General features: G+C 32.9%; 1 protein-coding gene across 3 annotated transcripts; it reads right to left on the bottom strand.

Moving 5' to 3' along the window:
* Nucleotides 1-944: 944 nt before the first annotated feature.
* On the bottom strand, nucleotides 945-19,353 carry LOC115708158 (glycine--tRNA ligase, chloroplastic/mitochondrial 2). 3 transcript variants are annotated; one of them, XM_030636370.2, is made up of 36 exons: nucleotides 19,063-19,353; nucleotides 18,823-18,873; nucleotides 18,512-18,579; nucleotides 17,519-17,600; nucleotides 17,366-17,429; nucleotides 17,129-17,184; nucleotides 16,834-16,911; nucleotides 16,633-16,707; nucleotides 16,481-16,551; nucleotides 12,760-12,876; nucleotides 12,558-12,659; nucleotides 11,636-11,762; nucleotides 11,189-11,272; nucleotides 10,972-11,058; nucleotides 10,543-10,644; nucleotides 10,199-10,262; nucleotides 9,850-9,905; nucleotides 8,742-8,813; nucleotides 7,386-7,468; nucleotides 6,853-6,901; nucleotides 6,565-6,627; nucleotides 6,372-6,461; nucleotides 6,159-6,245; nucleotides 5,926-5,997; nucleotides 5,779-5,837; nucleotides 5,392-5,485; nucleotides 5,048-5,266; nucleotides 4,860-4,954; nucleotides 4,502-4,592; nucleotides 4,247-4,351; nucleotides 3,864-3,902; nucleotides 3,186-3,275; nucleotides 2,371-2,472; nucleotides 2,061-2,142; nucleotides 1,856-1,941; nucleotides 945-1,271 (listed from the first exon to the last, which is right to left on the bottom strand). In XM_030636370.2, the coding sequence occupies exons 1-36, from the start codon at nucleotides 19,300-19,302 to the stop codon at nucleotides 1,173-1,175; spliced, it is 3,201 nt and encodes a 1,066-aa protein (XP_030492230.2). In that variant the 5' UTR covers nucleotides 19,303-19,353; the 3' UTR covers nucleotides 945-1,172. The 3 variants fall into 3 exon arrangements, with proteins under 3 accessions (XP_030492230.2, XP_030492238.2, XP_060963297.1); XM_030636378.2 differs by having other exon boundaries at nucleotides 18,502-18,579; nucleotides 19,063-19,093; XM_061107314.1 differs by lacking the exon at nucleotides 19,063-19,353 and having other exon boundaries at nucleotides 18,506-18,579; nucleotides 18,823-18,879.
* Between the last annotated feature and the right edge of the window lie 2,497 nt (nucleotides 19,354-21,850).

Genomic DNA, 21,850 nt, shown 5'->3' with positions numbered 1-21,850 from the left:
TTTTTTCTAGTTAAATAATTTTTGGAGTTTATAAAGTTATGTTTGTTTATTTATTTTTTGATGTAAGAATTATACTTCAATAGAAAATTCGTTCACTAATTCATTAGAAAATAATCAATGTATAGAAACAATAGAAAAAATATATATTATTTTAGTATAGTATAAATTGTCTATGTCTGTTTTTATGTTTACAATTATAATAAACATACTAATAATTAAAATACTTTGTATATATATGTTTATTTTATTTTCTATTTATTAAACATACTAATTTAATAAACAAAATAATAATATTCAGATATGTTTATTATATCACTCTATGTGTCATGTTTATTTTTAGTAATTTTAAGTATTAATTTATATTTATATACATTAATGTTGATAATTTTGATATTGTATTTTATTAAAAAAATCTTATTAAATTATAATAATTCATACTAAAATAGATAATAAACATTTATCTTTTAATAAAAAAAAAATTAACTTGTTTATTTTTATAAAACTGTTTAATTAATTTTACGAAATTATTTATTTTGAGTTTTAATAAACATAGTTTATTATTTAATGATTAAAATGTATGATTTGATGTAATAAGTTTTTAAAATATATAAGTTTTTAAAATAATTTTTTTTTTTTTGCACATTTTTTGTAATTATTTTGTTTTTGTTGTACATTTATGAAAAAAGCCCAAAACTTAACACCATTAGCAGATTGCAAATTAACATTACATGAACCACACACCATCTAATCAAGTAATAACATCATCAATAAAACCTGTCCATTAATTATTGGAGAGTTTAAGACTTAATAAGCCTAAATAATTGAACCATATTTTTACAATTGTAATGTTTTATTATCAGTTGGGAAAAAGGTCACTTTGTAGCTAATAACATAATTTCAAATTCCTACTATATAGAATTGTAAAAAATAAAAGAGAAATTCAATTAAAATCAATCAAAGGTTAAATATTAATGAGAGATCATAAATATTTATTGAATACGTTTTCATTTGTTAAATATAAAACATTACATTTACAAGTAAGCCAGCAAAATAGAAGACATGATAATTCAACATATAATTTCTCTTCCAACATTCTTATTTTCCAAAAAATAAAAATGAAAAATGAAACTTCGACAAAGAAAACAAAAAGGAGCTCATCTCTTTAGAATAACCTAAAATCCAGGCAACACTGAAAGGTCAGCAATGCCTCTAGGAAGGTCAGCAATTTTGTTGAGCAGCGCAAGCCTGTTATTCCGAATTCTTTCGTCCTCCTGAAATATGTTCAAAACTCATTTTCATTTTCATTCATAACTTGCAAAATGCAACTAATTATATGATGCCATGCCTGTTGGGTCTTAATTTGCAAGACAAATTGTTAAAATGTGTAACCTTTTACATGGACAATTTATTACTTACAGGCAAGGCAAGGATATAATTCTTCTATCTACAACTTAGGTCTTAGGGTGACTAAAGTAAAGTTGATTAAAATTAGATTTGCATAAAAATTTCAGAGAATGAAAAAATAGAAATCATAACTGTATAATCATTTTATCTTTCTTTTCATAATGATGTGAGTGTTTTAGCTAGCAAGATAAGTGTTAACTCTAATTACTATCAAAATTCCATACATAATTTTGTAAAATCGACACGAGATGCATAAGCTTTGAATCTTGTCCTTCAAAATCCATCAGTGTGAATCTTACTACTTTCTCCTTGCTAATATGCCATAGAGGGGTGATGAAAGTTAGGAGTCCTTTGAATTTTAAGTATTTATCTTGAAATAATAGGTTATGATCTTCTATTCTCTCCCTCGTATACATACAGAACAAATGAGTTGACAGTGAAGAACACGTACCACCATTACAAAGACGTTATTGAAGAAATCCTCGAGTGGTTGAAGAAGCTCTGACGATGCATCAATAAAGTCATCAACATCAACACCTGTTAGACAAGAGGTGATATATTAAGACTAGTTCAATTCGCCAAGCATTATTTTGTTACCTGATGAGCTTTGAAATATAATTGCTCTGCAAAAAGTTGAAAATGTAAATTACAAGTACCTGTATTTATTTTGCTTCTAACCGACAAGAAAGCACTCCATAGAGCTTTCTCCTCTTTTGTCTCAAAGATAGCCTCATCCACCTGAATTAACAAACCAAAAAGCATAAACCATACTGTAGACTCATTCTAAAAATTTAATAGAACTAGGAGATCCAAATATGCTTGGGATGATGTGTAATTTTAGCAACAGTTTCTAATCACATTTCTAGAGAGCAAGATAGTTTTTAATCAAATTAAGAAATAAACCAAGAACAAGCTAAAGACATGCCCATGCGTAACTTTTAAACACAATAAAATCAGAAATGGTACCTCAATTTCAGTGTCAACATTCTTTCCACGAACAATTCTGGTGGGGCGAGAATATGCTTCTATCACCTTAGGTAAAAGCTTCCCTTTTGACAAGGCGTCCATCTATAACCAATCATTTGGATTATATCAGATTAAAATTACAAAAGCAAGAATATAAAATTGTTAGCGAATGAATTTGTCAACGATAGTATTCAATGATTTAGTGGACCCCAAAATCTGATCCTACACTATGATTTTTGCCCCAGTCTTCATTTAAAGTTAAGAAAACAGAATCTTGCAGAAATGCATGGCATCAGTCCCTTCCGATACTAATGAAGAAATGCATGGCATCAATCCCATCAGATACTAATGGGGAACTTAATAATTCATACAAGGACCTATGAACAATAGAAATTCAACACCCAAGGAGTTTAAGAAGCCGATTATGTGTGGTGCAATGCAGATGTCACCATTATAGAATACTGATAGGCCTTAGGATAAATAAAAGGAGCAAAATGGTAATTGTCATGGGGTATTGGGAGTATATATAAGTGAGAGTAGGAAACGAAAAAGGTGTGAAGAATTTGAATTTGTTTTGTAAACTATTTTGGGAGAGAACCAGGCTCTCGAAATCCTGGGAATTAATGAAAGGCATTCTACCATTTTTTATCCAAACACTACTGCTCTCTCTCTTTTCTCTGCTATTGAACTAATTTGGATAGGTTGTTCCTATCAAATGCTTAACCTCAAAAAACTTTAATAGCACAAAGTTACACATGCTGCATCAAGCAACTAATTAAGAAAAAAAAAAAGAGGAAGCAAACATAGTCACTTACTTTAATTGCAGACTTCGCTGCCAGAGAAGGAATGTTGGCTCGCTCTGCGAGAATGGAACGAACCACTTCAGAACTTATACCCTTATCAACCTGTATCCAAAAGGTAACCGATGTACATGTAAATCATTTCATGGTCCAAATATACGTCTCCCCATCCAGAATGCATCTATACACTAAATTAGAGAGTGAATAGAGGCAGCTTTCCAATTATAAATCACAATTTGAAAAATACTTCATGGTTTATATCCATTTTAGATTGAGGGGAGGTAGGCTGGGGGAAAATCAGACAGAGGTAACAGAAGATTGGTATTATAGATATATCTTTATGCTTCCTTTATTATGTACACAATAGCTTAAAAAAAAATCATTTCATGTTCACTCATAAGTTTTTCAGCTTTGAGACAAATCATTAAACAATTGGGGGATATAACTTATTTGGTTTTGGTTTGAAATGAGGTAGCCTATCGAAAGCAACAAAAAAAAAAAAATCTGAGCTCCAAAAACCAGACTTTAGATCAGCCACACCAGTAGACTATGATAAGATTTTTTTTGTTTTAAGAAACAAATCTTAAGTAATTAATATGTAATTTAAAAAAAATATGCATTATGTTCAGATATTAATGATGGGGCTCTAAAATGGAAAACACAGCAGTGGTTAAAAAGTAAGTTTTTACACACCAAAAATTGCTCTAATCTTCGGATGACAAATTGATGCGCCTGCAAGAAAATAGGAAAAAACAATGGGTGAGCAATCATCAAAATTGAACAGCATGAAGCATGACAAATAAACACAGTAAAATCAAAGCAGCAACAATAAATTTAGGCATACCGCTTAAACTTAGGGTGAAACTAATCTCCTACAATTACAGGCTGAGAAGCAATGACCATCATATTTTAAAGCTAATTAATCAAAATGGATTTATTGAGAAGACAATTTCTAATTGGCAGACTAGTCCAACCTCTGTCCTACTTCTTTCTAAAATATAGTTGCTGAAAGCATTGAGATTAAAACTGTCACAATATTGGGTTTCACAAAGTATCTACAATAGTCCATTTCTCACATTATCTACAATATCAGCTTCTACTTTAAAGGACTGCACATCTGCAGCAAGTTGCAAAGCTTCTTTCAAGTTCAGATCTTTATCTTTTTCAACCAACACTTGGACCTGGAGCAAAAGGCAAAGGATTTGTAAAGTGTTTAATTAGTTTACACTCAAAATATCATGAATATCATAACTACTTTTTTTAAAAAAAGAGAAAGGGTCCGCTTGTCTTGGACTGGCCCCCACTCAAATATGAATATCATAACTACTTACAAGGCCATATGAGATTCTTCGCAGGCCAAATGGGTCATTGCTAGAGCTAGGCTGACAGCCAGCAGCAAATAGACCGACTAGACTATCTAATCTGCACAGGTATTCCACGTTAAGATTAGCAAGCATCTCATGTGTGATTCACAAAATTGGCATTTTTCACTCCAATAATTTATCCAAGAAAAACCACAAATAAGTATTTAAATAATTAGCTAATAAACTGATTTTATTAGGAATAAATAGAACCAAAAGCTTGTAAGACATGTGAGCGATCACTAAAGTTTACAAATAAAACATGTTTTGTAAACAATGAACTGTTAAAATCAAGGATTATAGAAGGAACCTATTAAGTAGGTATTACCTGTCAGCAATAGACAGAACAATCCCAACATCAGTCTTAGGGAGTAGATCTCCGGAGAATCTAGGAAGAGTGATCTCAAACAAAGCCTCTGATATCTACAATTAGGAAATACAAAATCAAAGAGGATTAATCCTAGGCTACAGATATACATTAAATACATATAAACAAGAATATTAGTGATAAACAACCTGCTCCGAATAGCCATCTCTAAGAGCATAATGACGGGCCATTATTCCAGAAAGAGACGTAAATTCTGTAACGACTGCAGTAGCAAGATCAGACATAGCAAGTGATGCAGCATCTTTGGCAACTTGAAGCATATTGTTATCAATTTTCAGGGCCAAACTTAGTTTCTCAACCATGTTTTGTACACGAATCATCTTGTCCAGCATTGTTCCTAGCTTCTCCTGTTTAATATCACATTTTGGAATATAATATGAGAAGTTAGATACCTTTATTCTTTGTTTTAATATTCATTCAACATTTAAGCTATGAGAAAATATGTTTCCACTTAAAAAGGAAAATAGCTTACATGGAAAAGAATCCCCTTAAGTTGACTTCGGAATTCTGAAAATCTTTTCCGCGTGTCCAACTCGTAAAAGAATTTTGCATCTTCATAGCGCGCTCTGCACACAGTTATTGATCGCGATTTATTGGTAACACCTCATGGATTACTCAGCCACATAATCCAATAATGTTGAAGGTTAATAATACAAGCCAATCCATTTCAATAATCTTGCTTTGAAGTCAAATTAAGTAATCCAGCTTCTCAATGACCCAAAACAGAATTAAGATAGTGAAACAGTTTAATCTTTTAAATAAGCAAATAAATGGTTTTATGAGGTCCAAAACTTTTGGCTGAAATATGAAATTTCTTTTATATTGGAACAAACAAAAGATGTTGCGACACACTGTTTACCTCAGTACAGCTTCATTTCCTTTTCTCACTACCTTTTCATCAATTACTCCATTTGCCACCTGTGAGAAAATGTTAAGCTTTTACCACCACAAAGGCAACAATAAAGACATTAAGTTGACTCATATACAAAGGGTGAGTAAGTCTCACAGCAATGAAGTAAGGCAAAAGCTTTCCATTTGCATCAGTTAAGGCAAAATACTTTTGATGTTTCTGCATAACCTGCATCATGTTAACAGATTATTTGTATTGTAAAACTACGCATAACGACACAAGCAATTGCTACATTAAATATGGTACATAGAAAAGCAAACTGTAATACAAGAGAAACAAAGCATTTTGTCACGTGGTGAGGAAAACCAATTAGTAAAATTCTAACTTACCATAGTCAGAAGATCACTTGGAAGCTCTAGGAAGGACTCTTTGAATTCTCCAAGGACCGGAACAGGGGCCTCAACCAGATTTGCAACCTAAAATATGTTTTCTTGTTATTTTTTCTTTTTACGAGAATAGTACAACTCGAAGCCTTATCTACATAATTCTTTTTTAAGAATGCATTCCAAACAAAGTTCCATCAACATGAAAAGGTCGCCTACCTCGATAAGTAAGCCTTCCTGAAAAACCACACATCCCTCTACACTTTTGGCTAGTGCATTGGACTGCTCCAAAATTGTTTTTTTCCGTTTCTGAGAAAAAAGATTTCAATGTATCATCACTGATAAAACAAAATTTTGGGACAAGAGAAAGTAAACACTAGAAGGTTACAAGGCCAAAATCACAATCTGGTACCTCAATTTCAATATTTATTCCAGTATTTTTTATCTGATCCACATAAGATTCTGCCGTTTCTACCTGCAATAATGTTCATCCAAGTATATTAGGTAGAGGCAGCAATTTTCATACAGGTGGCTGAGTGTTGATATTGTTCTTAATATTGTAGTTTCATATTACCATTTGTCAAAGTAATATGAAACAAATGGATTAATATGAAATCAGAGAAAAACAAACAGCAGGTCAATGACTACAGTAAAAGAAAATGAATATAGAAATTTAATATAATGGGAAGTTCTCACATACCATAAACGTAGCAGAAGGAGAGTTGCGAAGACCAAAGGACTTGTTCCCGCTGTAATAGCATAAACAAATTTTTAGATAAGCATTGTATCTTCATGTATAAATACACCAAAACAGACAGCATGCATGCATAGTTGAGCAATAATTTGTACACTTAGAAAAACATTAAACACCAAAACATTGTCAACTAATAAGAAATAAGATAGATCAAGTGAATACTCTGTAATAAGCACAAAAGCAAAAATTATATTCATGACTACTGAATCTGCAACATGTTTCCGTAACTGAGGTGAAATCTGCTATGCATTTACCATAGTGGGCTTAGCCCGTAATAATTATGTAGATTGAATGCATCTTCACACGCAATGAGGTGAGACTCAATTAAGCAGACAAGAAAGATTGCCAATGACTTGACAGATAGCATTCATTGCAAGTGCAATGTGATGTAAAAAAAAAATTACAATAAAATCTTATTAAAAACATCAAAAAAAAAGAGAAAGAAAGATTGGAAAACAAAATCTTGAGTTATATTTTACCTTAAAATTCCAGCAAATGTAAATGGCACAACTACATCTCCATGGAGAGCCAATATCCATCGAATGGGTCTGCTAAACATAACCTACATAAAAACAGAAGTACACACAAGCCATCCGTTACTTATCAAATAAAAGTAGAGCAAAAGGAAACCAATCTACGTATTTCTAAAACCTTCAATATCTGAAAATAAAACAAATTTCACCAGCAAGGATATATATAAAGCATTTGCCAACTATGTTTAACAAATTTACTGATAGTTGATGGTTACTCGTGATCCAAAACTCTAAAAAATCAATAAGATAAAACAAAGCCTTCCATTCTCTCAACAAACCAACCAAAAAAAAAAAAGAGGGAGGGAGAGAAGGAATCAAACTCTTTTACACTCTTGAGCAGAACAGTAACCCAATGTTTTAAAAAATTTCATATTATCTAGCGAGTTCTCTTTTTCTTGGTACGATCATATTTTTTTCCCAATCAAATTGTTCACATAATAGCCAATACTCCACAATTCCAGATTATCTTCCTCTTCTTTATTTAAACCTTTAACAGCCATTTATCTAGTTTCTCCATCAAACTCCAAAACCCTTCTTCTTTAATACAAAATCCAAGAAATCTCACTCCACATTGTCATATATGCTTTCTCGAAATGAATTTCAAAATCTAAACTATTTATCTCTGTAATCTTCAACAGTAACCCAATGTTTTAAAAAATTTCATATTATCTAGCGAGTTCTCTTTTTCTTGATACGATCATATTTTTTTCCCAATCAAATTGTTCACATAATAGCCAATACCCCACAATTCCAGATTATCTTCCTCTTCTTTATTTAAACATTTAACAGCCATTTATCTAGTTTCTCCATCAAACTCCAAAATCCTTCTTCTTTCATACAAAATCCAAGAAATCTCACTCCACATTGTCATATATGCTTTCTCGAAATGAATTTCAAAATCTAAACTATTTATCCCCGTAATCTTCAACTGGTTCATTAGCAAAACAATGACCACATCTAAAATTTGTCTAACAACAAAATAGACTTCTTGAGCTTCTGAATTTGTATCCTCAAATCAGTAGTAGCTAATGCCTAATAGGCATTTAATTCAATATTTTATAATTTATAATATTGAGAAATGATTAATAGAGAAGAAGAACAAAAAAAGTTATGTACATCCTAAAAATCATGATGATACTTAAAGCCCAAGAAACCAAAACAAACCCAACCCCCATACTCCATCCCTGTAATATATTCATGTGAAACCTAAGTCAAGTAGTTAGCTTAATTATATATAAAATGAAACTAACACCTCAACATTCATGTTTTCACTAAGCAACTTGAACTTTAAATTGTACAAACCTGAGAATTCCAGCGCATTGACTTGGGGAAGGATATTTTAGCAATGGCATTGGGCAAATCTTCAGACAAAACCTTTATTGAGAAAAAGAGTGGACAGAGGAAGAAAACATTAGTGAATGGGGTTTACATCCAGAATACAGTGAAAACTCATCTAGTTTCAAAACAAGCTAGCTGTCAGCATAACCAAACTCTAAAGTGTATTTGTGAGTTTGTGAAAGAACAAAATGGGGTTTATTAATAAACAAACCATATAATGGAGAAAAGGAGTATAAAGAATCCTACAAAGAACAATAACATGAATATGATACAATCAAAAATCAAGCATACACCAAATTTTCTTACCCTGAAGAACATTAATAGATAGACATTGTTTAGTCCGTGGAGATCATACTTGGCTCGAGTGGTTTACAGTTCATGTGCAAAATATTTTTTTATACACAAGTTTACAACTAGCACACTTGGTACACATAATGAACCAGAAACAAAGAGGTCCAAAGTTCGAACCCAAACCCCTTTCTACCATCACTACTGAGCTAAAACATAAAAATAAATTTAATTGCTAAATTGTGAAAACTTCCTCCAAAACATTACTTTATAATTTTCTCTAATAACATATAAAATGGTATTCATCAAACTCTGTAGCCACAGAACATAAACAAGCAGAATAATGCCCTTTAAAGCTTTCTTCATTGGCTTTCAGCCCTTTATTTATGTTTATAAGAAACCATTAGTAATTACCCATTTTGTTAATTGCCCAGCTGGGGTTTGAACCCCAGACCACTTATACACAATGCACATCCAACCACTTGATTAGCTGATCTAGACTAAAGTGGTCTTTCAGTTCTTATTCTTAAGGTGTGTAATTTTGTTATCATGAGCAAATAAGATGTGAAAGAACATATTTATTACAGGAAACAGAAGTTGTAGTGGATACTAAGTGTTAGAAAGTCACCAATCATTACGTTCGAAACTCAAAAATTCACAGAAAATTCTAATGACCAATAACGCCTAATTTGGTAATAATTCAATGAGTTTAAAGAAAAACTTCTGAGCTCAAACAGAAATCCAATTTTAGCAGCAGAACATACAAAAGGAAAAGCATTTAAACCTCCACAGCATGTCGTGAAGACTCCTTAATACGAGCATAAAGGTATTCTGTTTTTCCTGCAATAGACAACAATCAGAATCCATTATCAAGTCTGGCTCGACAAGCATATAGTATTAGATAAACTAATGTTCAGGTATTAAATGTAGGTATATTTTTTTTCTGAAAAAGAGAAGAGATCCTCTTGTCTTAGACAGGATCCTCCCCGTTATATATTAAAAGCCTCGCTTGTGGTGGAGGAAAACCATGGTTACAGTTAATAGCAAAGCAAGGTTTTTTAAAGAGCTTTTTTTAAACAACACATGAGTTTGATTTAAAACCAAGTACTTATGAATCGTCTGCATAGACTTACCATCGACCTTTCTATACAATGCATCGAGTGGTACAGAATACCTACGACAAAAGCCCTCACCAGCCTGACATTAAATAACGGATTAAAAATTCAGTTACTACTCTGAATAGCACCACAAAAGGGTGAATTTTATCTAAGAACCACCAAAAGTTTGGAAATGAAACATAGGGATCAAAAATAGATACAGGAAACGAGGATACACTATATATACTAGTGTTTGTGCGCACCAACCCTACACTCCTAAAGTGAAATGTAGTAAACATGCTAATAAGGCTACTGAATTTGATTGTAGCATATTAGCTGTCAAATAGTTGAATGAAAGGAAAACCTTATCAAGCAAATACCTTAGTAAGATTTCCTTGATCATCAAATGCTTTTGAAGCAGGAGGTCCTCGAACCTCAACCTCATTCTCCTCTTGTTTGATACAAAGATCCTCAACAAAAATCTGAAAAATATGAAAAAAGAAGTATTTAAAACGTACATGGGTAAAGACAGACTACATATTAGGACTAGCACAGCAAGAACTGCATTAAAAGTCCTGAAGCATCATCTTATCACATGCACCATATAAATGATCAGAGTATGCTCCCAAGAAAGAAAAACAATGTTTCCTCTAATCACATTGTTTCTTACTAAGAAAAGTTTAGAAAAAGCTTTGCGTGATAAGGTCCCAGAAATGCCAAGTTATAATTCACACAAATAAATACCGGAAGTCAGCCTAAACATGACATTAATTTCAACCTAAGTGAGACTATAATGAAGGCAACCATACCACCAGTCTACGAGGTGTGCCAAAGGCTTGCACTTCTCCATGACTCAATCTTTGCTTATCCAGTAATTGCCGCATTAGATCTTTTAGCTGTAAAGACCAACTCAGTACAATTAATAGCATTGACATCTAACCATGCTACCAAAAAAAAAAAAAAAGTGGAGGACACAACAGAAAGAAAATTAGATTATTCAGTTAGATAAAGGAAAAACAGTTATACTTGTTGGCTTGCATCAACAACATCTTGAGGTGGTATCTCTTCAGTCCCGATTTCAAGTACAAATAACCTTGAATTATCACCAACCTGAGTAATTAAAAGAAACACTCTGAGCAATGTGAATATTATGCCAAGTGACATTTGAATATCATATTAGACACAACTTTGACATGGTTAAACAGTTCAAGAATGGATGCTTACATAGATATAACCACACATGTCCATGCATACACACTTAGCTAAAATAGTACATAATTAGCCTGGTTTGTCACAATATCATACAATGCTTGGGCTATAATAATTATGGTAGAAAAACCCATGTCCTATTATTTTTTCATAAGTCAGGGGCCAAAAATTACCTAAGACAATACAGAGAAACCATGTTGACTTATATGACCATCTTATGATACGGAAAAGAACCTATTATACATTTAATGTATATAAACTGACCCTTTTGACAGCTGCCTCCAGAAGCTCTTTAGGACATACAAGATTAACAGGTTCAGAAACTACACCCAATGGATGTTCAAGCGTCTCCCTGGTCTTCAACCATAATTGTGCACACTGACGAGCTAAACTGAGAGAACAAGAAGCGTAAGCATAGGCACAAAAGTTAAGAGCGTTAATGAATGTATGCCAAGAAATTATTCTCATTGAATAAGCATTACTACTTATTGATAAAGCATAGTTCTGTCTGTACTCCATAGACACCGGACTAAAAATGATAACCATCAAAGCTGAGAAAATAAATAACGTAACAAACATACTACACTTGGAAGTTGGAACTTTTAACTTTACATTTACTGTCGGATTCTAAAAATACTTCTAATTCATATAAATACTTTGGATATCCTCTTGGAACTTTAATTTCAGATGAAATCTAAGTGATACAGAAACTGAGGATTAAATGTCTTTGCTGTTTGTTTAGGAAATAATTTCTCCAGTGGTAAAGGATTTGCTCAGGTAAAATTTCTTCAGGTACCTTTTAATGTACCTTTCCTTTCATGTTTTGGCAAACTTGAATAATCTCCTTGTTCTTAACCCTTCCAATCTCACTTGAAAATCATTAATTTCCCATCATAGTGGGTGTTTTCTTGGCTGGTTTATCTTAGAAATTTAATCCATATGAATTGGTTCAAAGCAAAAGGCCTCACTCTACAGCACTTCCAATGTAGTGAGCCTCAAAACAACTAGTACAAAAGCTTAGTTCCAAGCAATTGCTCATGAACACACATTATTGGACATCACTTCTCTAAATTAAGCACACAATATTACTTCAAAACACAAATAAAACTTAGTTAGATTGAATGCTATATTTGACATACAAACTTCTCGGTGTAATTCTTATACAGCATAAATCAAGATATCTTACCTGCGCATCCGACCAAAATATCGAGCACGCTCTGTCACCCCAACAAAGCCTCTAGAGTCTAGGATGTTAAAAGTATGAGATGTTTTCAGAAGCTGATCATACCTAGCATGTAAGGAAAGAAACACTCAAAAAAAACAGCATATTAAAACATACCAACTCCTGAATTGTAAATAAACATATAGAAATAAAAGCTTAAACATACGCAGGGATCGGTAAACCAGAAGCAAGCAAGAAACGAGATTCTTCCTCAAAAAAGTCAAAGTGTTTCTGAAGATGTTCCACACTGGCATGCTCTAAAAAATATGCACTCATTTCTTTCCTGAAAGAGATATCCGAAAAATATCATACTTTACTCTCTACGGCTAGAAAGTTCCTGTAACAATCAACTTTGTGGAGTGACATGAAAGAAGTAAGCATCCAAAAGGTAAAAAGACAGAAACTACTAAAAGCTCTAACAGAAAAACACGAGCCCAAAAAATATGAACCCATGTCTTTGAATAATAATAACAATAAAAATGATAATAGATAAGTTCCATTAATAATTTAATCTTCAAAGCATTATAGTACTCACATATAAAGAGGAATGGGAAACAAAATCATCAAGTGTAGTGGAAGTTTGTAATATAGGTGTCAATGAAAAGAACACATAGTAATTTTCCCGTTTGTTAGACAAGAAATGTTGGTAAGATAAATTTCGGACCATAGCCATTTGTGGCCGACTAAAATCCTCCAAATTGGGGCCCTGAACCTTTTCGGTTTGATAATCATTGGCTAGAACATAATTCTTTTTCCAAATTATTTGGAAGGTGGTGGAAGGAGATAGTTACTGACGGGTGGCCAGGCACAAAATTTATGAGTAAGTTGAAAATAACCCAAGAGAAGGTGAAGGAGTGGAGTAAATCCACATTTGGACAAAGCATGTTAACAAAGAATGAGCTAGAAGGAAGGCTGGGGGTCTTAGATAAATTGGAAGGAACCCCCTCTTGGGATCAATCTCTGTCCGAGGAAAGAAGGAATTTAAAGGAAGAGTGGCAACGATTGAACTTTGAAGAAGAAACAAGTGGTCTGGTGGAAATCTAAATGTAAATGGGCTAAGGAGATGCAAACTCAAGATTCTTCCATAACTTATTAAACGCAAGCAAGGCTAGAAATACCATTTCGAGAGCTGAAAGAGATAATGGGTCAGTCACTGATAAGGAGAAGGAAATTGTTGAGGAGTTGATAGCGTTCTTTTCAAAACTTTATACCTCTGAGGTGAGATTGGGAATGGAATTGAAGGTATTGAGTGGCAACAAATTTCAGAGTCCTTAGCGAGTCAACTAGAAAGTCCTTTTGAAGAAGAAGAGGTAAGAAGGATCATTTTTAGCTGCGAAGGAAATAAAGAGCATGGTCCAGACGGTTTTAGCTTGGCGATTTTCCAAATGAATTGGGAGACCATCAAGGATGAACTTATGGAAGTATTTCGAGCTTTAGAAAGAGAGGGAAGAATTGAAGACAGCATCAATAAGACGCTTATCTGTCTGATCCCCAAAAGATTAAACACTTGCAAGGTAAAAGATTTCAGACCGATTAGTCTCATCACAAGTGTATATAAAATCATTGCTAAGACATTTGCCACTAGACTCTGTGGAGTTTTGGGAGAGACAATCTCAGAAACCCAATCGGCTTTTGTCGAAGGGCGACAAACCCTGGATTCAGTTCTAATGGCAAACGAGGCGATTCAGGATTACAAGAGTTGTGGTAAAGGAGGTTTTGTGTTCAAGATTGATTTTGAGAAAGCATATGATTGTGTTGAATGGGAATTCTTGGATCTGGTTTTGAGAAAAAAAAGGACTTGGGGAGTTATGGAGAAAATGGATCAGAAGATGTGTCTCATCAACATCATTCTCTATTTTCATTAATGGTAGAGTGAGAGGTAAATTCAATGGCACTAGGGGTCTTAGACAAGGAGATCATCTACCATCGTTCATCTTTACACTAGTAGCTGATGTGCTTAGGAGGATGGTGGATATATTTGGGGTTCCAAGTACGTAAAGACAATATTCATCTTAGTCATTTACAGTTTGCGAACGACACACTATTCTTTGTAAATGATAAGGCATCACTCCAAAAGCTAGTCAAGATTGTTGAAGCCTTCTATGGTAATTCTGGGTTAAAAGTAAATTTGAATGTCAACTGTTGGGAATTGGTCAAATTGAGGAGGCGGTGGTCCAATGTGCGAAACAAATTGGATGTGAGGTAGGCAATTGGCCTATGACATATTTGGGAACGCCACTTGGTGGCTCACCGAGGAAAAAGACTTTTTGGGAGCTTGTCGTGGATAAGTGTGTGAAAAGATTGGATGGGTGGAAATGCTCTTCTCTCTGGAGGGGGTAGGCTCACTCTTATTTAGTCTGTCCTTTCAATCGACTATCTTTCTCTCTTCAAAGCTCCAAAGGTGGTCATAAATGCTCTAGAAAAAATGATGAGAGACTTTCTTTGGGAAGGTGGAGACTTAGCTGGTGGTGACCATTGGGTGGCTTGGGATGAGGTGTGCAAACCAAGAAATGAGGGAGGGTTAGCAATTGGAAGACTACAATTGAGGAACAAAGGGTTGCTTATGAAATGGCTATAGAGATACCCTTTAGAGTCAAATTCTCTGTGGCACAAAGTGATCAAAAATCGCTATCGCAAAGCAAATAATTTATGGGATACAAAAGGGGGGGTTAGATTGTCCCTAAGAGGGTCGTGGAAGGATATTTCAGAGTTTTGTGTTATGACAAATACAGCAAGTTGGTGAAGTTCAAAGCAAGAAATGGGGCAAGTATTCGTTTTTGGGAAGATGAGTGGATTGGGGAATCTTCGTTGAGAAATTGATTCCCGGACTTAACCGTGATCTCTAGGGCTAAGAATGAAAGTATTCAGGAGCTAATTGTAAATGAAGGCGAGGTGGGGAACTATGTGGCAAGTTGGGACTTCAAATTTAGAAGAAACATTATGGAAAGGGAAATCCCAAGCTTGATACAAATATTACAGCAGTCGGAACAGGTTAGAGTGCTTAATATTTTGGATGATAGTCGTTTATGGATACTAGATGATAAACTAAATGTTCATGACAGATTGCAAAAAAGTGACCTTTCTATGCATGTCATCGGGATGGTGTGAATGTTGTAAGAAAAGTGGGGAAGACGTGGCACATTTGTTTGTAAGGTGTTGCCTTGCGTGTAGTCTTTGGATAAAACTGCTGAACGAATTTGAGACTCAATGGGTTTTAACCTGTTCAATTCCTCAAATGATGGTGAGTAAGGTGGGTGGAAGTAAAAGGAGCACGTGCTTATGGAGAACTGCAGTCTTGGCAGTATTGTGAGCTGTTTGGTTAGAAAGAAATAACAAAATCTTTGAAGGTTCTGAGTGTTCAGCAGAGGTCCTATGGGAAAAGAATAGATTTTGGACAGCATCTTGGGTATACAAGACAAAGCATTTTGAAAATCGTTCATTTTTAGACTTAATTAGAGATTGGAGAGCATTGTTGTAGTTTATTTGCTTCTGCCTCATTTGAATGTTTCTGGTTTTATGAGTGTCCTAGGGGGCTTTGCTAAAACGATTATAGGGGCAGTGATTATGTTCAGGGTGTATAGAGTACTACAGGTTTTTTGTGCTTGGTTTTCAACTTTGTAACTACGGTTTTCCTCTGCCACAAGTGCGGCTTTTCATTCATAACGGAGGGGCTTGTCTAAGACAATGGCCCTTTCTCTTTTTATAAAAAAAAAAAAAAGAAGAAGAAGAAGAAGAAGAAGAACACATAGTAAATTCAGATTTTCTAGTCCCCTTGACACGGCAATATAAGAACAGTAAGAATCAAGTAAGAGATAATAATTTTTCATACTTCGTTTAAAAGCAAAAACAAAAAAATAAAAAAAGCAGAAGATAAATAGCTAATATACTCATTCTCCATGAATAGTTCCCCATAAGTGATTCCATCAGCATACTGAATTTTCTTAAAATGGTCAACTCCCTGCAATGAAGTAATTAGCGGAATTAGGTTAATTGCAAGCAATAACTAAACAAAATATAAAGAGGAGCTACCAGCACTAACCTGTAGTAACATGAGGATACGCTCAAGGCCGTAAGTAATTTCAACAGATATTGGTGACAATTGAAGACTTCCAGCCTGAGAAGATAAAGACAGAGACATACAGATGTGAAGGTGTGGAAACTAGCAAAATATAACTCTTACCTCAGGAAAGGAAAAATATTTTATGTACAGTACATGTTAGTTCAATATAGAAGAAAGAACCTGCTGGAAGTAAGTGAATTGGGTGATCTCCATCCCATCCATCCATATTTCCCAGCCCAGACCCCAAGCACCAAGCACCTGAAAGAGTTTCTCATCAGCATCAATAAAGCAATCAGGCTAAAAAAATTCAGTAATGCACTAATGATTTTTTAGCAAATAGTCCTATGTAGTAAAAGACTTCATTGTCAAGGTTAGGCATTCATAAAAAACTAGCAACTTGGGTTTAAAATTAAGTTAAAATCCATCAAGAAATGCTAAATTTTGACATAAAAAGAAAAAAATAACAATATATTACCGGACTCTCCCAGTTGTCCTCTACAAACCTTATATCATGTGCACGAACATCAATACCTGTCATGTATATAAAATGTTTCATCAAGAAGTTGAATTGCTGGATCAAAAAAGAAACACGTCGAGAAAGTTCTATGCAAGCATTCAATTAGCCGTCATGATAGGTGCACCTTATCGAACATTACTATAAGGTTTATTATGATGATTATTAATTCAACAAATAAAAGGGTGCAGTAACAACCTAAAGCTGAAAGGCTTCCAATAAAAAGGTCTTGTGAATTTCCTGGATCAGGCTTTAATATAACCTGACATTCATTAGAACAAAGGTTATATAAAGAGTTCATATATCACTAGGATCTAAGAAATCTTGGTCAGTATATAGAGTCCAACTTACCTGAAATTGAGTGTGTCTTTGGAGCCTGTTGGGGTTTTCCCCATAGCGACTATCATCTGGTCTGATACTAGGCTCAACATATCTGTCAATAGAAGGTCATCATCATTGCATTTAACCACTTACACTAAGAACTTTCTAGAGTCTAGCTACTCCAGCAATGTAACCATCAATTTTTTGTTTTTTTGAACTGATGTAACCATCAATTTAAATACCATAGTAAGTTCAAAAATCAAAATGGAAAAAAGTGAAACAAGAACAAAAACCCCATAACCATAGAAAGTTGACAAATACAAACTAAAATTAGCTCAAGAAATTATGTTTGAAGATTTTAGAGCAAAGCAACAAAATAACCAAGACTTGAAAGAAACACCTTCATGTCATTTATAGGAGGTGCTTATACAAGTCAACTTTTGTTTTAATAGTCAGAAGATTACAAAAACAACCCAAGAAGGACATATTAACCAAAATGCTAAGATACATTCTTTTGAAATAATTTACAGCGCCCGAAAGTTTTTTTTTTTTTTTTGATATTTCTGTACATATGCAAGGCAATCATATTTGAGTACATGCATCTCCACAATAGAAATAATTTGAGTACATGCATTAATTGACACTAAACTGCACATGTAATAATTTTTCATAAGAGAAACATGTTTATTAAGATTTGAGTGTATTGGTTCCAATATGTTTATAAATGTATGGTCTTTTTGTAAGAAACAACAGCTTTAAACTTTGCTCTGCTCATGTCATATTACACAGAAGAACAAGGGAAATTTCCAAATAAATAATAATAACAACAACAATAGTTATCATTCTATTTTTTTCGTTATCAGCACATGACTTGGAACTCTGTTTTGCTTAGAACAATCAGGAAGTGTTAGCACATAAATTTAGAAACAGTGGTTGCATATCACTTCATTTTAGGTTTATCACTAAACAGCTTAGTAACTGTATTATCAATGCACTAGTTATTATAAACTTACGCACACTTACGCAACATTCCACGGTTCTGGACCAAGAACTCTTAAGAAAGTCAAAGGATTCATAGTCCCAGCACCAACCTGATCAATAGAAGCAGAGCTTGGTAAGAAACGAACAGTAAAAACAATAAATAAGCACAATGCAGGTCCTCTGCATAGACAAAAGCATCAACAGTGTCATGAATGATAAAGATTCATTAACAAGTGAAAATAACAATAACACAACACACGTAATAAGTTGTAACACTGAGCAAAAAGTCAACAGTTTAAAAAGGGTGTAAATAAAAAAAGATGGCCAAGAATGTGGACAAGAATGATATTTACCTCAGTGTTGCTACATTGCATAATGGCACATCCAACGGAGGCCCAGTATTCCTGCAGATAACCCAAAGCAGGCATAGTATTATATTCATTTGTTAACTAAAGGAAATTTGCTACTAAAAAAACACTACCAACAATTTGAACAAACAGTAAAAAAATTTGAAGAGTAATGTATCAGAAGTGCAATTCATACAATGAATAATTGTTCATGGCGTAAAAGGCAATTAGACATTGGAAACAAACCTGGAGACGTTGAATGGCTTGCTGGAAAGTAAGAAGAGAGGATTTAGGCTGCGGAGCCTCGGCGGTTGTGGCAGAGGAGGTAGTAATTGCAGATAGTGGAGTTGCAGTGGAGCGGCGTGAAGCGGTGAAGGGGTTGGGGAAGCGAGTAGAGAAGGACTTAGGAGCGTAGAGGTGGAAGGAAATGCGAGAGGATTGGGGTTTGAGAAAGGAAATGAGTAAGGGAAAGGCCAGTATAGCCATGGCTGCTAATTCAAACTCTGAAAACCTTAGCCTTTCATCTAGAATGACTATTTATAGGGTTTATGTTTATGCTTTATAACACTTCTTTAATTAGTTTTTTATTTTGTAATTTAATAATATTGTTTTAATTAATTTTTTATTTTTAAAATTAAAAAAGTAAAAATATTTTTTAAAAATATGTTCTATAAAACTGTTTTTACTTTTTTATTTTTTAATTAAGAATCAAAATTTTAAAAACAAAAAGAAAAATCACTTTCAATATTTTTTTAAACAGTTTTTCTTTTTCTTAATTAATATTTTGGACTCCGACTAGACTCGGACCGAAATCCCCCTCATGACCCTAGCGCTGAACCCAGCCTCTGACTCGAACCCAAACCCGGATCTGACCTCAGACGTAGACCCGACTTAAAAAAAATAAAAATAAAAATGAACTTTACAGAATACACTTTTGTTTTCTATTTTTAAAATTGAAAAATAAAAGTAGTTACAGAACACATTTTTATTTTTCAAAAACAAAATTTTTTTAAACAAAAAATTTACTTTTATTTTGTGATTAAAAAATTAGAAAACAAAAATGTTAGCAAACGACACTTAAGGATTTTAACTTTCATCTCTGTTTATTTCTCATCGGGAACGAAACAGAGGATCCTAAAAATAAAATTTATTTTAAAAATTTAAATATATAAAATATTAAATTACATAAAAATTAAAATATTTCACCTCTATTTAATATTTAATGTACTAATTATTATACAAAATGTAATTTAAAAATTTATAAAAAACACACTAATATACTAAAAAAAATACAAACACCTACGGGTCCCCATTACTCCCCGTCCCCACTTTGTTTGACATTCAGGGACAAAAAATGATATTCCTGTATCCATTCCGTTCCCTACTTAGACGGAAAATCCCCATCGGGCTCCATCCCAAAAATGCGCATTACTAAAAAAAAGAAGAAATTACATTCTATACCATTTTTATATTGTCCTCTTTTATTTTTGCCTTATTTTTTAAAGTCTATCATTTTTACCTCTTTTTTAAAACATTGTACCAATTTTGTCCTTGTCACTTCAAGATACTCTCCATGTGACTCTCTTATGTCAAGGTATTTTGGGTACACTACATATAAAAAGAGGTATGTTTCAATTAAATATAAAATTAGAGGAAAATTTGATCAATTGATTAATAAAAATGGTATTTTTTAACTTACCCCTTACTAAAATAAATATTTCTGCGTGTTTGAAATAAAATCTCAGATTGTTGGGCTTGATACAGGCCCAGAGTCTTATTCACTGGCCTGCTTAGGATCAAGTGAAGGTTAGTAACAATAAATTTTCAAAAATACCAATATATTATTTGCACATGAAATAATATTGCATTTAAAATTGATTTTAAAAGAACCAATAATGGCCTTCGTAAGCTATGATGGAGTTTAGAGTGTGTTTGGTTGGGAATAACGAAACAAATAAAAATAGAATGAATTAGATTTAATATGAATAATTATTCTTTTTTTTTTTTTTTGAGTCAATATGAATAATTATTCTTAATTTTTCTTATAATAATAACCCAATGAAAACCTCATTTGATACTAGTTTTGAATACAAACACTTAAACAAAACAAAAAGTTTCAATTTCCAACAAAATATGGATTATCATGCATATCCTAACACATTTAGAGCTGGTTTGTTACATCGTATTATAATATATTGTATTATATTGAATTGTGTTATATTGTATTTTATTAATATTATTCAATACAATATAATATTAAGTATTGATTTGTATTAATTGATTGTATAAAGTTATAATATATTTTTAATACACTCGATCCCAACACCAACTACGAGTCCGATTCTGGGTCCGGGTCCAGGTCCCGGGTCCGAGTCGGAGATTGGTGTTGACCCCAAATCCTTTGTAAATATTATAATACAAGCTAATACGGACCATTTATTGTGTATTAAATAATACAACATACATATATTAAAAAATTTGATCGTAATAATTAATACAATATATTGTTTTATCCATCCATAGTGTTATTTATTATTTAATACAATACGATTCTTATACGACGTACTAAACGAGAGTTTGTACGTCGTATTACACTGTATTGTAATTTTATAGTATTATATTAAATTGTATTTTATGCAATATTTTTATGTAAAACTATGTGTAGTATTAACTTTTATAACACCTAAGTATATAATATTTTAGTATAAATTAAAATTTAACATAGTATTATATAAAAATATGATATATAATCCAATTCAATATAATACAATACAATACGACCTAATACGACGTTCTTAACGAGTCCTTAGAAACCAAGTGAAAGGGGTATTCATTATTCGGTTCTATTCTTTGGAATTTAGAGATTAAGTGGTAGCTAGAGGATACTTCTTTTTTGATAAAGAAACATATATATATATATATACTAGGTAGAAATTACGTGCCGAGCCACGTAAATATTAATTTTATTTAAAGTTTAGTTCTTTATTTTTCTTTCATTTCTGTAACTAAGTATGATTATGTGAATGATTTGTTT

The sequence above is a fragment of the Cannabis sativa genome, chromosome X, assembly GCF_029168945.1.
Source record: "Cannabis sativa cultivar Pink pepper isolate KNU-18-1 chromosome X, ASM2916894v1, whole genome shotgun sequence".
NCBI classification, from domain to species: Eukaryota; Viridiplantae; Streptophyta; class Magnoliopsida; order Rosales; family Cannabaceae; genus Cannabis; species Cannabis sativa.
This window is presented reverse-complemented; position numbering and strand designations above follow the sequence as displayed.

Excerpts from the sequence above, each read along its gene's own strand:
- LOC115708158 (XM_030636370.2), bottom strand. The coding sequence starts at position 19,302 with ATGGCTATACTGGCCTTTCCCTTACTCATTTCCTTTCTCAAACCCCAA. Across the intron at positions 10,263-10,542 it reads ATCAAGGAAATCTTACTAAG|GCTGGTGAGGGCTTTTGTCG; the intron begins GTATTTGCTTGA and ends ATTTAATGTCAG. Across the intron at positions 8,814-9,849 it reads CTTCACGACATGCTGTGGAG|GTTTTGTCTGAAGATTTGCC; the intron begins GTTTAAATGCTT and ends TTCTCAATAAAG.